Source organism: Anabrus simplex, chromosome 5 (assembly GCF_040414725.1).
Source record: "Anabrus simplex isolate iqAnaSimp1 chromosome 5, ASM4041472v1, whole genome shotgun sequence".
Classification (NCBI taxonomy): domain Eukaryota; kingdom Metazoa; phylum Arthropoda; class Insecta; order Orthoptera; family Tettigoniidae; genus Anabrus; species Anabrus simplex.
In genome coordinates, this window is record NC_090269.1 from 102,470,197 (window position 1) to 102,488,017 (window position 17,821).

Consider the following 17,821-nt stretch of genomic DNA (forward strand, 5'->3'; position numbering starts at 1 on the left):
GGTCGGGGATTTTAATCGCTTCTGATTAATTCTTCTTGCTCGGGGACTGGGTGTATATGTCCGTCCCAACACTCTTCTCATCATATTCAGACAACATACTACACTACCAACCACCACAGAAACACGCAATAGTGCTTACATCCCTCCATAGAGGGTTGGCGTCAGGAAGGGCATCCAGCCGTAAAACAGGGCCAAATCCACATGTGCGACGCAGTTCGCACCCGCGACCCCATAGGTCTGGAAAAAGCGGCAGGAAAAGAAGAAGATTATTATTATTATTATTATTATTATTATTATTATTATTATTATCATTATCATCATGACTTGTGAGGTGTGGCTATGAAATTTTTATATCTAGTAGTATTATTTATGTAGTTATGTCCGGACTTTATTTGGTATAAAACGTGATCGTATTATTTGTGAGGTTATGTCACGAGTCATCTGCTGAATGTATAGGCTATTAATATGAGTTTATTTAATGTAATAACACGTAATTAATAGTGTGTATGTTTAGTCATCAGCCCGAAGGCTGGTTGGATCCTCAACAGTTCCACCATGAGCTGTCATAGATGGCCTAGGTATCAATGAAGAGTGAGGTAGTTTCCCGTTTCTTTCCTCGCCGAGCCAGAAGTTGCTATTACATATCAGTCTGCCAAGCCCACTGAAATGCATGCACCAACCGACCCTATGAGCAACAGTTTCACACCATTCATAGCAGGGACTGGCTGAGTAAGGAATGGCATTACTAGCATTGCTCATACCTCAGTCACTTTCATATTGTCAAAGCCAAGGATACGACAGAGACAGATCAGTGAAAGTAACAAAATTGCTCTAACCCATACCAAAAGATTTAGTGCAGTGTAAACACTAGGTCCCGCCAGCAAAGGCATGTAATTAATAGTATAGGCCTATAACTTTTTATTACCCGTATATATGATGTACAAACCTAATGCAAAGTTGTGCAATTCGCGGTAATAGTCCAAGAAAACGTATCTTCGGAACTAGAGAGTTACAGAAAATTCCATTAATTGTATATAGGTAGAGTTTGTGATTTTTAGCATTTGCGATACATGCGAAATACATCGAAACTTTGTCAGTGTATGTGCCTTCATCTTATATGACCCGTACGAGTGGTTTTTAGCGATTTTGAATTAGCGATAAAATGCGAAATTTGTTCAAAATGCGAAATAATGCAATTTATCCTAAATAGATGCGAAATTCTCAGTTTTATACGAAATAAACGTATATCTTTTGAAAAACGATGCATTTTTCTTAAAAATAAGATATATGTTGTTATTTATTTCAGGAGAAAGAATTATTACGGCGCCCATTGAGATCGTAAGGCGGTAACATACTTTGACGGACACTTCCGTTCTGGTGCACGGAACATTTATAAGTTCATTATCACTGTTAGCTGGTCAAAGAGATTTATTCTGTTTGTTTTGCAGCCTACCCGATTGATGTCAGATGATACCTGAAGCTATTTTCTCTGTGTACATAGTAACTCTGAGCTGAAGTACGGAAAATAAAAAGCACCTCAGTTTGCCGCTCGTTGTAAACAATAATGGCGACATCCAAGCGCGGCATGGACGAGGTTATAGTGATGTCGAAAGTAGAAATGATTCTCTGGAGAGTGAAAATACTTCTTCTTCAAATGACAGTGATGAAAGTGATTCTGATTTCAGTTCCGAGATGATAGTGCCAATTGAAACTACGTGACAAAACCAGAATACAACAAGAGCGGATGAAAAGTCTAGTAAAATGATACTTGGAATTATGATCTTGTTGACAATAAGCCTGTTTCTGTAACATGCAAACCACTTTCTGAAATTCACTCTATAGTGAGGAGGGGATTGGGAAATAATCCGAAAGAAATAGACGTAGGGAATGAATTTCTAACCCCACAGCTCTGGGATCACGTTACTAAGGAAACCAATGCCTATGCCTCTATATTTCTTGCTAATTTATCTGCTTCCCTTGAAACCAGTAATACTTACGAACAAAAACATTAGTTTCCGTTTACTATAGACGAGCTAAAAGCTCACTTTGCTCTGTGTATTCTTATGTATGTGATTAGTCAAATTTATGTTAAAGTGATGAAAAAATACATAAATGGTATGTAAGGGAATATTTCCTTTCACAAGTAATGGTGGGCCAAAGGGTTAAATCATTCAATGTGTGGAATATCTTTCACTGGCCAAAGAGCACTGCAAAGAACAATCAATCAAACAGCAAATACACTTTCAAGCACACACGTTCATTCTTTTTGTGTTGACCCTTGATCATAGTCGGTTATCCTTTACGTTGGTGTTGAGCAGTAGTTACTATTTTAAAGTACGGTAGTGATTTATTTTATTGTCTGGTAGCCATGGGTAGAAGCGAAGTGACGATCAAACAGCATGCCGAGAGTCACAAATCGGGACATTTTTATGTAAGCGATACAGATAGGCCATTATTGATGTGCCGACTTTGCAATCAAAGAATTGAAGAAAAAAATGTTTTGCAGTCTTTCCTTTGCCGCGGCAGCACTGCTGTGCATTTGGGCCTCCACGAACAGTGTCGATGTAGAATTTTTTTTTTAGCAAGTACAAGATAATTGTAACAGATAGGCAGTATCGAATGAAGGAGGACACCGTTTAAACAATTATCATGTTGTACTTCATTCATAATTGAAATTCCTGTTTCTTGTAGGTGTATTATACTGTGATAAATAAATACGTTCAGAATAGTATTTTTCACTTTGAAATTGTGTTTGTAAATTTGTAAATAGGAATATTCGTATGTGTGCGTTAATACTTCTTGCAGTCCTATGCTGATGTTTGTCTTATTTTCTATAGTGAATTCAAAGGTTGTGGGCTCGAATCACAGTGGTGTACGGTTGGCCATTTTTGTTCTGTACTGAACATCTCTTCAACAAGTACTAATTGTACGTAACACGACCTAATAGGTTGAAAGTCGGTTTCGATTAGCAAATTATGCCTATTTTTAACCAATTTGCTACAAAACGCTAAATTTCTGATTTTTAAATGATATAAACCACGAACTCTATATATAGGTTATTGGAGACTCTCAACATTACGAGAAAACATGTTGTGTCATATTCTTCTAGAAGCCTGGCCAGGCAATGTGTATAAAGAGCCAGTCATGAGGGTTGAGCAGAGTTGTTTTAATGAGACTTGTGTGGAAGTCGTGTTAGCGAGTGTTTGAAGTATGTAAATTTTGTTGGGTTGGTAGTTGGTTGACATGCAAGTATTGCAATCTTATTCTTATTCTTCGTAGTAGTGTTTTGTTCATGATGGCAGTTTATTAATTTGTGTGTGTATAATGTGTAAATAATTTGTAAAGAAAACAGTGTACACACTTGACAGCATTTCGTGTGTGCGTCTTTGTGGCTACAACAGTGGAAGTAACCGCCTGTGGTCTATGAAGAGGAACTGCCCCGGCAATTGCCTGGAAGTGAAAATGGGAAACCTCAGCAACCATTTTCGGGACAGCCGACGGTGGGATTTTGGACCCATTCGTCACTCGAATTCAGAGCTTCGCTCCATAGCTGCTGCGCGTACACAAACGCGGTCAGTCCGGTCGGAAGGCGTGTCAAAACGTGATTGTTGTAAATTCTCTTTCCTAGGGCACAAGCTTTATCAGTAAAAAGACAAAGTAAGAGAAACTGATGTATCTCTAAGGTTTCCTGTAACTACTAACGACGCAGACTGTGAAATGTTTGTGGACAGCGGCTGGCAAAAAGTGTGGAAATCGTCACTCACCAATTTACCTTAAATGTAAACAACAACATGACGTTTTATGTCCAGTCGTTGCCTGAGACTGAAATATATCAGACTTCATTTTAATTATTATCAACATATAAATCACGTCCCATGTAGGTACAAATCCTCTTGATACTCCCAACAAACATCAAATCTGGAAGTCCCATTGTTTCTGAGGAATGTGCACCTACCAGGAACTTAACGCAATACCATGAGCAAAATTTTCTTTGAGCCACTGTAGATGTCCTAGATGCGGGAGCATTCCGCAAGGATTTTAGTTATTCAACATTCCATTTTGAGAAGTGATTTCTGTATTGCAAATGCTTGAAAATAATATTTTCACGTGGCATCAAGTGGAAAAACATTTGCCAGAACATACATTCCAGATCCGTCTCGTTCGACAACGGACCAGTGCTGTCCCGTCGGGATGTGATATCGACGTGTTCCGAGATGCGGTTAGTACCAACATTATTCATGAATTGTATCCCCATCCGTATGTCCTAATTCTATTTGGGTGTTATCGATAAGATGGGGTTTGTAGTACTGATAGCAAATTCTCCAGTGTGGTTGTGGTGCTATTCTCTCACGAGAGGAACGTATGACATCAAGTCCGGGTTGCACATGCGGGCACGGCCCTTTCTCCAGCACCAACCTCGTAATCCACGCGACGTTACAGAACAGCTGTCAAACTGGATGATCTTCAATAAAAGTTAGTTATGCACTGAGTTTATCATCATTCAATTAATCTAAGTTGGTTAAAAACCTTACCCATCTTCGATTATTGATACATTAAAGTAATTACGGTCAGAGCAGAAGCAAGTGACAGTAAAATTTGAATGTTTTTGTCGAAAGCCGTAAAAGCATGACTACTGTAATGATTTTACAGCACAAAAGAAGTTCAGAAACATGTAAATACACTTCCATCTGAGAATGCGATAACAACTGACATCATTTATTCAACAAGCATCTATAGGCCCTACATATAAGTAACGATTTTGTTACTTATTAAGCAAATCTGTCAGCGTTCTACAACTATCGCAGTACGCAGTTGGGAACAATGTGCTGAAATCACTGAATTTACTGTAAAAATGTGCTTATGTGAACTGCGTGCATTATTGGAAATATTTTCCAAGTGAGAAAACTAAACGATAACGGCAGGAATATTAACATATGCGGATCACAATGTGTCAAAGGCCGTAGCCGTGTTGAAACACCGGATCCCCTGAGATCTCCGAAGTTAAGCAACATTGGGCGTGGTCAAGATTTGAATGGGTTGCCACGCACTGTTGGTGGGGAGTAAGGGAATGGAGGAGCGGAAAGGAACTGGCCACCCTACCGTACGTAAACTCCGGCTCACGCACACCTCTGCGGAGGTTCGGACCTGCCTTCGGGCAGAATACACCCTTACCTTTACCTTTGGATCACAATGTATTGTCTCGATTGTTATAGTTTCGGATATCCCAAGTAAATCTGTTCACATACGTTCCGACAGGCAAAAGCTGCTCAGTGACATTGTATGGGGAGAGAGAATAAATCGGGCTAGGTGTAAATTCGTATAATGCAAACGTCTTGCGACAATAATAATAATCATGAAAAGTGAACAAAAACTGTACAATGCTGACTTCGAAGGATACGAAAGATTGATAAGAAGAGCTTTCCTACGCCTGTACGGCAAGTTCTGCTCGTTTTCCTATTCGTCAGATTTCGACTTTGTTATAGATAAACTAAAAATGCTAAATTTGCTAAAGAGAGCCCAAGAGACGTGCTGAATAAAACGTGACTAAATGACTGCGTCAGCAAACCTGAACATTTCACCATATATATAAAGAGTAAGAAATTGTCAATTAGCTCTAACCGACTCCAGTCTTTGGTGAGCTGATCGCCATTTTGTTGTGTTAAAATAGGCCACATTGGTGACTTTTAATCTGTACAGTTTAATTGTCATAGAAATTTACGTGATCTGTCGAAGTGACCAGAATTCAGTAAAATATGGTAACCAAATAAGAACACTAACGGATCAGAGTACACACAATGGAAATGACACAACTACAATTCCAAGTACGGGAGTTGTAATTTATTCTCAAGAGCACAATAAGAAACAAAGCCTCGAGCAAGTCTACTACTCAATCAGTACGCAGCCCTTGTTCTTGTTAATTCCAGCCTATTACCAGCCACGCCGTATACTGTCAATTGAAACTTTCATTCCACCTTTTTAAAGCATTCCTTTCTATCTATGTATCTGTCGTTATTACTTCTTGCAAGAATTGGAATATCTCTCTTTTGCTAATAACTTGTGAATGTAATCACGGTACCTTTACCAAAAGTAATTAACCGTCGTTACTGAAACGTTCAATTCATTTACCAGTAATAAATTCATAAGTGAAGATGTTCCGAAACTACCTTCTACGTAACGACCAATTCCGCTTATTGCACGCATGTTCTTAGCTTTATGAAATCACCCTCACTTTAAGGAAACAATTTAACATGAAAAATGGCAATCTGCCGATGATTTCGTTCCTTCTTCCTTCTATCGGTATCAAAAGCATTGTCCTTCTGGTCACGATATAGCTATGTATTTTTAACTATGGAAACATGAACATTACCTCTTCATTTATTTTCAAAATTGCAATGGCCGTTTTTAAATCCATACTTATATTTCCCAGACTAGTCAATCAAAAGCGCCGTCAGCTCTAGAATATGTAGCACAGATTGTTACCCAGCCAGCTTTATAAAACAAGTTTACAGAATCGATACGAAGCGTAATCATTCCAAATGAATAACCACTTCATTTAGGATCATCGAGTAGGTTTTACGCGATAATGTCTCCAACGTAGCAGCAAGTTTTCTAAGGTGACCATTGAATATTGAATAGTTGTGAAGTATTTACGCCAAGAGATCTATTCCAACATGTATGATCCTCACATGGGTTTTTTTTTTTTTTTTTAACTAAAGCTCACTGGATGATACCAACAGCAGGAGTTTTCTTCATCAGTCAATTGTTGCCCGCACAAGACACGCCATCGAAATTATATATGGGTTAACGAAGAGCCAACCAAGAAGAGAAATAAGGTCTTGGGTTCAGAAGTTGATTGGCAGATGATTTATTTTGACTGGCTAAGTTAGACACACTTCCCTTCTTAGTGACGTTTTAAGGAGAAAAACGATACAATAAGCATCATGGGAGAAATCTACTCCAGGAAGAATATCTACTTGCGAACACTAAGCGGCCAGCTTGGCCGTTGACACGGTCAGCTTAAAGGCAGCAGCTCACAACCATCTGGCGGGAGCCGCTGACACTTCTTCGGGAATTTCGAGCGTTTCACATCCTCCAGCGGTATATTTGTTTAGTATGGAGACGGAAGTCGTTTATAGTATCTGTGCTGTGTGAGTAACATCGTTTGCACTAGTTATAAAGAGGAACGCATACTTTCTTCTGATGAAAGTACAATGGAGCTCGAAAAATATACTTGGGAACAGCGTATTTACCTATTCATTACCTGATAAAGTACAGAAAACCAGTCTGTATTTCGACGAGAAACCGCAGTTTAAACGCCACATTCTTGCAGAAACGAAATCCCTGCTAACTCTGAACGTTCACCTCGGAAATCTATTCGGCATATTATAGCTAAACAGACAGGAGTAAGGGCCTGTACCACGACTGTCAGTTTAACAGCCGGATACGTAGGTTGTAGATACGCAAACTAGAAAAAAAAAAAAAAAAAAAATTCTTGCGTACTAACAACGGATTTTAACTACGGTATTGTTATGCGGAAGATGTAGTAACATTTTTACTGCGTTGGCAATACGGTTACTGAAAATATAGTGACATTTAGCGCGGTGGTATACCTGTTCCCTGGTGTTTTCGTTCGTTTAGCGTTATTCCTTTTGAAATTATATTACTCGAGTCCAATATTAGATTCTTATTAGGCTATAATGTGGAAGTTCGGATCAAGAAAAGAATTAGGACTGAAATCTACACACGAAGAAACTTTAAAATTAATTAAATATATAACGAAACTCAGAAATTGCTGTAGAAAATAAGACTGAAAATGTTACCCGGACGCGAAAGGTAAGATTCAGGTTAAGTGTCTTATCAATCTTATTAAATAATTCCTATCACAAGATACAATTTTTTTAAATGCTAATCATCAGGAAGTTTATATTCGTAATCAACGCCACCGTATGCGGCGGAGGATAATTAATTTTATTATTATTAATTATTCAATTTTTGTTGCTAATTTAATTAGTAGTTAATTTAATTGTTCCCAGACAATGTTATAACAGTAACCGACAAGCATTTATCTCACTTTAGTGTAAATACTTAGTAGTAAGTTTATATGAAGTCAAAGAAATATAACCTTCGTAACGTCCTGGTTCGAGGAACGAATCACCATGAATCACCATGAATCACGGGATGGGGACACGAGTTTACTTTACCATATGAGCGCCGCGCAGAGATTTAGAACAGAACCCAAGCTTTTGGCACGCACTCTAGTTATTAGGAAATGTGTACTATCATCTCTAGTACCATGCCGATTAACATTCAGAAGGTAATATTTTTTGGACTATTGGGACTAGAACCTATAAAACAACGGCGTAACAGTACCAAGCAATGACACCGTAACAACTATGGCTTCGTAAGCAGCTTGTAGTTGTAATGCTTGTGTGCAAGTCATATAGTTAGTGGCAACAACTTGCTAGCTTGGGAAGTCTTAAAAAAATTCTGTGATAGCTCGACAGAAAGCGTGGTATATTTCATAAATATATGCATAGATTACATTATAACAGCTTATTTTTCGTATAGCATCATGCAGATGAAGATTCATCACGATGTGCAGCCATCTTGATTCTTACAGCAGCGTCCCCAATAGGAGCAAAGTCACAGATAAGAGCGTTAACTACCTCTCCAAATTCGGCATAGCTAAACTAGAGAATATACTCCCAGCCTGCACATAAACGATAGTCGTAGTACTCGTTTTCAACAGAATTTCCAGATAAATGTGAACACTGCCGCATAAATTTAAACTGCACTTTCATCTGGCTGTCGTAGTACAGGCTCTAAGACCATCGCCTATTCGAATAGACACACTCTGTTAATAGTGAAATCAGAGGTATCAAGAAAGCATACTAGCTGAGGGACAGTACTATCAACATCGTATGAAAAACGTAAACACCGTACATTTCTTATTACGCTTTCTTTCTTCCATCCATACCACTCACAACTGACAAGACGCAGCAATCAAACAGCTGGGCTATGGTGGCTTCGTGATAATAATCGCCAAGTACACACAGAAACCATACAGGTATGAACTTAAGCCTTGTAACCTGTTTGCTGAAGCTCATTTAATGTTCTATGGCTGCCTCCCCACCCATACTCTGCTAATGGATCTTAAACGTAAGCTACGATATTTCACTGCCTCTTCCACAGAGTTGGAACTTCGTTGTACAATCACAGTCCACGCACATGTCTTTTTTTTTCCCTTTTTTCGGTAAGCAAAGCGCTGCTTGTTTATATCTCTTGTTGTTCCCCAGTATTTTCACTTCCAGGATTTTCTGGGCTGTAATATAGTGATACTCTGAAGACGTCCAGTTCTCAGGCCATTACAAACTGTTCTTGTATCAACTTCAATGAAGACAATTCTTTCATTCTAGGAAATTCATCGGTATTTCAGTCCGTGATGTGCTCACTACAGTTCCACTGTTGATAAATGACAGAATATTCAATAAATGCTCATTCTTCAACACACCAAATACAACTCGGTACCTCTACGGAAATTAAAATCCCCGTGAATCCATCAGCCAAATGTTCTTGAATTTTGTCCACCCGGCGGTTCACATACAGGTGTCGACTGACCAATGGCATTACCAAATGATGTACAGAAAACATGCTTGGTAACTGAAAAAATCTTAGAGCAATCTGTACTTGTCAAAACGTTATAACAAAATCTGCGATAAGACTAGACATATAAAGGTGCAGCGAAAAGACATCAACACTTCAAGCCGCTAACTTACCTCTTTTCGTCTCTTGACGACGGGACCTGAAACAAGAAAAGAGAAGGGCCATGTTAGTGACATTACACGAGACATAAACAGTATACACAATCACGGCAGGCAGTCTGCAGCATGTGACTCGCCACCTGATAGCTCCTACAATATAAATAAACAACCACCATGCAATTACAAGACCTAATAATTCACATTAACGCGTCGTTCTACGATGACACAAGTGTTATTTAAGTTAAAAACAAGAAAGTAGACTAAACTAGCCAACTTATCACACGGCCAGTCTAAACATATCTTACCACGTTAGCAAGAAACACAGTTTATCAAGACAGATCATATAATTTCTTCTCGATCAAAACAAGTTCCGCAGAGAATAAATCTCCCTACTTAAACCTACTCCACAGTTACTTCACATAATTTTCAAAAAAATACATTAGTACTGCACATGGCATAACTATATTGGGGAATACACGACATTCGCAGTATGCAAACACACGAGAGATGGTTATACTCATTACTAGAGCCCAGAAGTTAGGCATTTATTTTTGGTTAAAATAGGCAGGCAAAAAGGCACTTGAAATACTGAAAATAGGCAGTACTGCAATTAAAATAGGCATTAATTAGGAGTGAAAGCAAAGAGGAATCTCACTCATTATTAATGAAAATATGTATTTTAAATACTCATTCATTTCTTTATTATCAATTTATCACATAATTAGCGTACTTACTCTTGCTTTCCTTGGTTACAAGCAACAACGAAGGTGCTTTTTCAAAGTATCAACTGTCATAGACAGACGCTCGTCAGAAAGAAAGTTTTTCATCATGGGAAAGGAACGTTCTACTTTCACTGAAGTGATTGGCGCAAATTTGAAACAAGCTATTTCGGAAGGACACATACGAGTTAAAACGGAATTTTCACCTTTCAGAACATCACGAATGTTATTCATTTTTTCAATGTCCACATTAGCACTCAGAAAACGTTTACACTTTTCACTAACACTGCTTCCTTTTTCTCCTGGTGCTTGCAGCAGTTGATTTCCTGCATCTTCGAAGATCGCCATAGATGATACCAGCGAATCATCTCTTTTCTCCAACTTCAAGATTGCTTCCAGTATCACACTATAATGTGTTGTTATAAATGCCAGATAATTGCTGAGCTCTTCATGGTCCAACGTTTTTATCTCGCGAACTGAAGCAACTTCGTCTACTGATACGGCACGAAGTACCTCACGTATCTTGTCCAAATTGTTGCTGTTATATATGACTGCTGAGATCCAGGTTCCCCATCTGGTGAGAACTGGCTGTGGAGGTAAAGGGAGCTCTGGTGCCACGGCCTTGAAAACCCGGATTCGGGAGGGTGATTTTAGGAAGATTTTCTTGGTATTCGAAACTAACTTATCCACGTGGTACAAACTTCTTATCTCTTCAGCAATTCTGTGCAGTCCATGGGCTAGACATGTGAGGTGGAGCATTTTAGGAAAGAGAACTTTCAAGGCTGTAGCTGCTTTTTTCATGTAAGGTGCCGCATCTGTGACAAAATGTAGGACATCTTCATGCCGTATTCCATCCGGCCAGAGTAACATTAATGAATTTCTGAACAACTGTGCCATTGTGTAACGATTTGCTCTCTCTATCTCTTCTGTTGTCAAAAGAAATACTGTTGACAGGTCAGTTTGCTTTGCTTCCATAGTTCCAATGATGACGTTGGCCATGTAACGTCCCATTGCATCCGTAGTTTCATCAATGGAGATCCAGATCATCTTTTCTGCAACTCTGCTTCGAATCCTCTGCAGGGTCTCTTCAAGGATATATTCAAATACGTTTTTCTCAATGTGGATTCTGAAGGAACTTCTTCTTTAGTGTACTTCTGCAGAAACGTCCTGAGGGATTGATTTTCCAGTTTCCAGAACGGAATTCCGGAGTCCAAGAAAGCTTTACATAGATCCAGGGAAAACTGAGATTGCCTGCTGGATGTTGTAACTGCTGTTGATATTAAATTGATCTTAGGGCCAACAATATTTAACCTAGACTTATGTTTCGTTGTTGCGAAATGTTGAGTTATAAATTACTTTTTTTCGTGATTAATAGTTTACAGATTTTGCAAAAGAGTGTAGCTCCATCAGTAGAAAGTGTATCAGAACCGAATTCGCGATCATAGCCATGTAATTTACCACGCAACGATGAAAATTTCGGCACGATAAATAAGTCAGCGCGAACACCCGAGTTGCCTTTAACAAGTTCAACAGTAGACTAACAGCTTCTTTTAGGTTTGACCTATTAGACAGAAGTGATTTCCTCCCTTCCTCCGCATTATCTTATCATTTCGAAATCGGGAATACCTGGTAATTACGCAATGTCACAGCAAAAGGGGTGTGAGGAAGGAGAAGAGATGTACTTCCCTCATCCTCTCTCTTTCCTGGTATTCATTATGCTTGTGCATTCCTTTCACTAATGAAGGTTCTGCTGTTTACAGAGGTTAAATGAATGGGTTGAAAAAATAAGCTTTCGAATGCCTGAAAACAAAACGATTTACAGGGAACAATATTCTAAATAGACATTTGCGAGGCAATATGTAATTTAATTTCTGCAACCTTTTTTGTCTTCGATGTACAGAAATTCATTATGTGCGTTTTTTAAATGAGTAAATCGCAGGAAAAAATTGCATAACGATCAAAAAAGGCAAAAAAAGGGCTCTGAATCTTAAAATAGGCAACGGAAGCCAAAATAGGCAAAAAAGGCAAAATAAAAATTGTCTCTACACTTCCTAAATGCACGAAAACATATTTATCTCTATCTGATTCTTCAATATATCCAGTCAGATAAAAAAAGCATTCTGTCTAACTTCCGGGCTCTACTCATTAGTGATATCAGCCGAAATAATACTCACTGGTCTGACTCATTCAACTGAAATACTTCGGCCGTGCAATGAGGAGATGACCAAAAAATACGGAAAAGTTGATCATTCAGGGAAAACCCGAGGAAATCCCAACAATATGGATCAGACGGATTAGGTCTACCAGTAAATGCGGCAGAACAATGTATGATCTGATAAAACAAATCAATGACGGAATCGAGGAGAAAAGTGATCTGTGATGTCACAATGACCACCACACCACCTACAGGTCAAGACTGAAGAGAGAGATAACTTTATGAAAATAAAAATCCACAGTAATAATTGATACTTGATGTGTGTACCGTATATTAACGCATATCGTATCCAAATGACATTCTTTAACAAATCTAGCTGTAGTATCCTCTACACTGGAATCCATAGGAATTAATACGGTACGAGGCACTTCTATGTTCCCCTTTTCCCATAAACGTAGATACATCCGATCACGTCATTCAATATGTTCATTCCGAGCATAAAACCATACATCTTCATAGTAAATATCCTCTTGTGATTAATTCCACTAGCAATGCTGCCATTATGCTTACACGAAATTAATGGTAAAATTGTTCCAGATAAATAACTCAAATGCGCTGTCGACTCACTGAGCACACAGAGCATTTCAGAGGGCACCATCAAATAACACTGACTTGACCCGGGATCGAACCCGCAATCTTGGGAATACCAGGAGAACCAACCGCGTCACTGACATCGGACTCTTTGAGATTCTCACTACAGTGTAAAACCGTTCCAATATTCAGTTATGACATATTACGGACCGTATTTCAGGGCCATGATTAGTGCAGGAGCTTTGTTTCCACAAGGACGACATAGGTTTGAATCCCGGTTGATCCTAAGTTGAGATTTCCAGATGAAAAATCACGTGGCGGCAGAAGGGGAAAAAGGCCTTAAAACCATGGCCAAACCCAAAATGAGTCAGGATGGCTCCAGTGAACAGAGAAGCAACTGACAAGAGAAGTCTTCGAGGAGTTACACTCCGATATTTCATTCAAATTCTGCGTAAGTTACTGGTAGCTGAGCCAGTGAACATTCTGTAAGTGAAAATCGTATATATGGCTGAGGTAGGTTTCCTTACTTAATAAGGGAACTGCGATGATGATGATGATGATAATAATAATAATAATAATCACAATAATAATAATAATAATAATAATAATAATAATAATAATAATAATAATAATAATAATAAATGCCACTATGGAATAAACACTGAAGCTACAGACGGCAATGAACTCGTGTAATAGGTTTATATTTTCAATACACTTCTTCCTCTATTATAAAATGACCTGGTTAAAAATCGATAAATTAGGGCCTTTTCGGATTATGATCAAGGCCCCCCCCCCCCCCACTATCATTCTCTCCTACTCTCATGAAAATAAAACATGATCGACTTCTTCATCGTTCATCATCATATAACCGCGAATTTCAACAAATGTCTGGCACTAAGCTACGGAATTCCCTCAGTTAATGTTAGGAATTGCACATCTTCAATCTCTTTAAATCGGTCTTGCCAAGATTAGCTCTTAAATATAATCATCTTGGGTAAATGTTACTATGAATGAAAAAATGGATATAGTCAGTAAGGTGTCGTAAAACTTGCGCCGAGTTCAAATCACTAAAACTTGCGCCGTGGTCATTAATCATTCTGGGATCTCATTAGCGAGGGGTCTTGTTTGTCTGGGAATTCCACAGAGAAGTTTCGTGTTTCAGAATGTGACAGTGTCCACAGTGTCCACAGTGCCTACTTACCCCTTATCAGTGTTTTCCAGCCACTTCCTAGAATTGGTTTGTTAAATAATGTCAAATCATTCAAGTAATACTAAAGCGGCTGTTTTAAATTCAACGGAGATCGTCTCAATAAGAGATAATGAAACAACGCTGGTCAAATGAACATTTGCGACGGAAAACTTTAAATTTCAGTGTAATACATGTTAAATTTAATATTCTGGAAAAATTATGGCGATGTCACGAATGTTTAAAATACTTTTGTAAATTTCAGTTATTGTTAAGATTAAAAAAGCTTCTTCATGACGCTGATGGTGGAACGTAGGCCTCCCATCACGGCTTCGGGGGTTCAGTGTCCAATCACTTTAGGTACTAGCGTTTATGCTGGACAAGGCTGGCGTTCAAAATATTATTTCTGGTTTCTTCATCTTTATATCAGCATCTCTGTTTGAAACAATTTCATTTGTCATTTATACCCCTGAAAATGCGACAGGCCTCGCCAGGGCACATAATTTCCTTTCCTTGGCACTAGCTATGTTTCATTCGTGACCCGTATCACTTCATAAGGGGTGCATGTCGGGGGAAATGCAGAGTGAGACTGGTATTTTTTTTCTGTTTTCACTGGTCATTCTTAATTCAACAAATTCCCTATCATTTCATTTCATTTGCCATCCATTCATCTTTGTCCGGAAAAGCACGTCAGACCTCGCATTCGGCAGCGTTTTCTTCCTTTAGCGGTATTTCATTCTTCATTCATTCTATTCCTGACCCTGTCAGTCAGCTACAAACAGGCTGTGGATATTCTTCATAAGACTGAAAGGCTGATTCCATGTTTCGACACTTGGTTTGTAAATAAAGTCAAAGTACGGAGTTATACACATGTCACACACTGATATAAATACAATGCAGGTCTTCTAAATGTGCAAGAAACCAACACTGATAGAGTGAATAACATTTTGTATATATTAATTTCAAAATCTCAGTACTACAGATATTCACACCATTCGCTGTACCTGGAAATAAGCCCCTGCGGTGCAGCGCAGGTAGCAGTTGGTTAAGACAGCTGTGAAACCACTTCTACTCCCGGCGGGGAATCTCCACGGCGCAAATTTTACTCGACGCAACTTTTACTCGGCGCAGCTTTTACAGAACCGTTAGTATATACGATTGTTTATTTTATTAATCATATTAACTATCCAAACTTCGCCACTTATACAGACATGAAGTAAATAGTTAATAAATAATCAGCCCGTCGTGGTCAGTCGACAGTCAATTGTAGGACTGAGACTCATTCCTCCAAACCCTACTTCAGGCAGGAGTTTCTGAACGCGCATCTTGCGTGTAATTTCACTACATTGAACGTTTAAAAAAATCATTACATGTTAATTTGGTCAAATACGGTTTTACTTTCGTAAGTTATACTAGCTCTGCTACCAGTATGCGAAATCTGAAAAAAAAAATTGGAATCTTATTTCTTCAACTCATTAAATAATTTAAAATGAAGTGATCTAAATTATACCATATTCCACAGGCTCATACTCCACTAAAGAGGCAATGAGGAAACACTTTTTCTTAAGAATTTGTTTTACGTCGCACTGACACAGATAGATCTTTTGGCGGCGACAGGATAGGAAAGGCCTAGGAGTGGGAAGGAAGCGATTGTGGCCTTAATTAAGGCATAGCCCCAGCATTTGCCTGGTGTGAGAATGGGAAACCACGGAAAACCATCTTCAGGGCTGTCGACAGTGGGGTTCGAACCCACTATCTCCCGGACGCAAGCTCACAGCTGCACGCCCCTAACCGTACGGACAGCTCGCCCGGTATAGAGAAGAAGAAGAAGAAGAAGAAGAAGAAGAAGAAGAAGATGATGATGATGATGATGCTTGTTTAAAGGGGCCTAATATCTAAGGTCATCGGCCCCTAATGGAACGAGATGGACGATATGATAATTAAAATTTTAAAATGTATCCACGGACTGGAATTTTTAAAAAATGATTTAAAATGATTATGAGATCAAAACAATCAGTGGATCTAATTCGCAATGCCTTATTTTCTAATAAAATAATAAAAAATACAAGTGACAAACGAATAAGGCATTGCCTTATATATATAATATTAAAGTTAAAAGTTAAAATAACACATTAAAATACGCAAACACGGACTAAAATAAAGTCAATAAAAGCGTAGTTAACACAAATACACTAAGACAAAGGACATCATTACACACGATAAAAAAAGACCACTATCCCTCAAAAAACGGATGACGAATTCTGCTGACTGCTGGTCATCTCGCAGGATGGGGGAGATTGTACTCATAAGGTTACGCCTACCGCAGATCGACCAGGTCCACACACTCCGTAAGGATGTGTACCACGGTAAGATGATGGCCACAACTACACACCGGAGGAGGTTCTCCCTTCAGTAAATCCGGTATAGAGGAAACACAGTTTTACTGTTATGACGAAGCGTAACAACTAACTATACAAACACGAAGACGGAAAAAAACCGCCCACCAACAAAAAGGTGTAATCTGCTATAAAAGGTCTGAATCCAATTCTTCCCCCTAACATGATCGACAAGCAAGAAATGTTCATAACGTGCAGTAGCGGACACTGGATTGTGCTTTACGTGTACGTGAATTTTTGGGCTTCAGTATATTCACAGATCATACTATCCTCCTGAGACCCCCGGTATAGTATACTATACCTTAGGTTTGAGGCATGATGTGGCCTCTTGTATTGTCACTTGCTGCATTTCTAGCACATGGTGACATCTGTGGGAACTAGTGAGAACTATCAGTGCAGAAAAAAATCAGAATATGCTTTAACTCTTTCCTTAACCCCAGAACCTAGTTTAAGTCAAATCTTGCAAAAATCCAAGTCCCGGGTCTCAGGAGACTATGGAATATACTACTACTACTACTACTACTAAATTAAACAACCGACTACGTGGTTCCTTCCGTGTAGTTGTTAGCTTGCATTCGGGAGATGGCGGGTTCGAACTCCTCTGTCGGCAGCCCAGAAGATGGTTTCGTATGTTTCACCAGGCAAATACTACCGCGGTATCATAATTAAGACCACGGTTACTTTCTTCGTAATCCTCACCCTGTCCTATACCACCGTCGCCATAAAATGTCTAAGTCGGTGCGATGTAAAACCAATAGAAAACAAAACATTACACAATGACGTAGAATTTCCATTTACTCACAACCCGATCTTGCTTCCTGTGTTACAGGCATACCTGAACTTGATAAAAGTGGGCCGTGGAGAAAACAGACAGAGGGACGCCAAGCGTCGCGATCGAAGCTGAATAATTACAGTCAGAGCAACAGGTGGGTGGGCACACGCTCACCGGCATACTGTGCAATTAAATAAAGACTTCCTCCCCTCAAAAGGCTTTTATTAACATTTATCATTTT

General features: G+C 38.9%; 1 protein-coding gene across 1 annotated transcript in view; it reads right to left on the reverse strand.

Annotated features, from left to right (window-relative positions):
* Positions 1–17,821, reverse strand: part of LOC136874380 (uncharacterized) — a 400,009-nt gene that overhangs the window by 56,913 nt on the left and 325,275 nt on the right. The window contains exon 4 of the mRNA XM_067148016.2: positions 9,777–9,802. Within this exon, the coding sequence (XP_067004117.2) occupies positions 9,777–9,802 (26 nt within the window). The remainder of the gene's footprint in view (positions 1–9,776; positions 9,803–17,821) is intronic.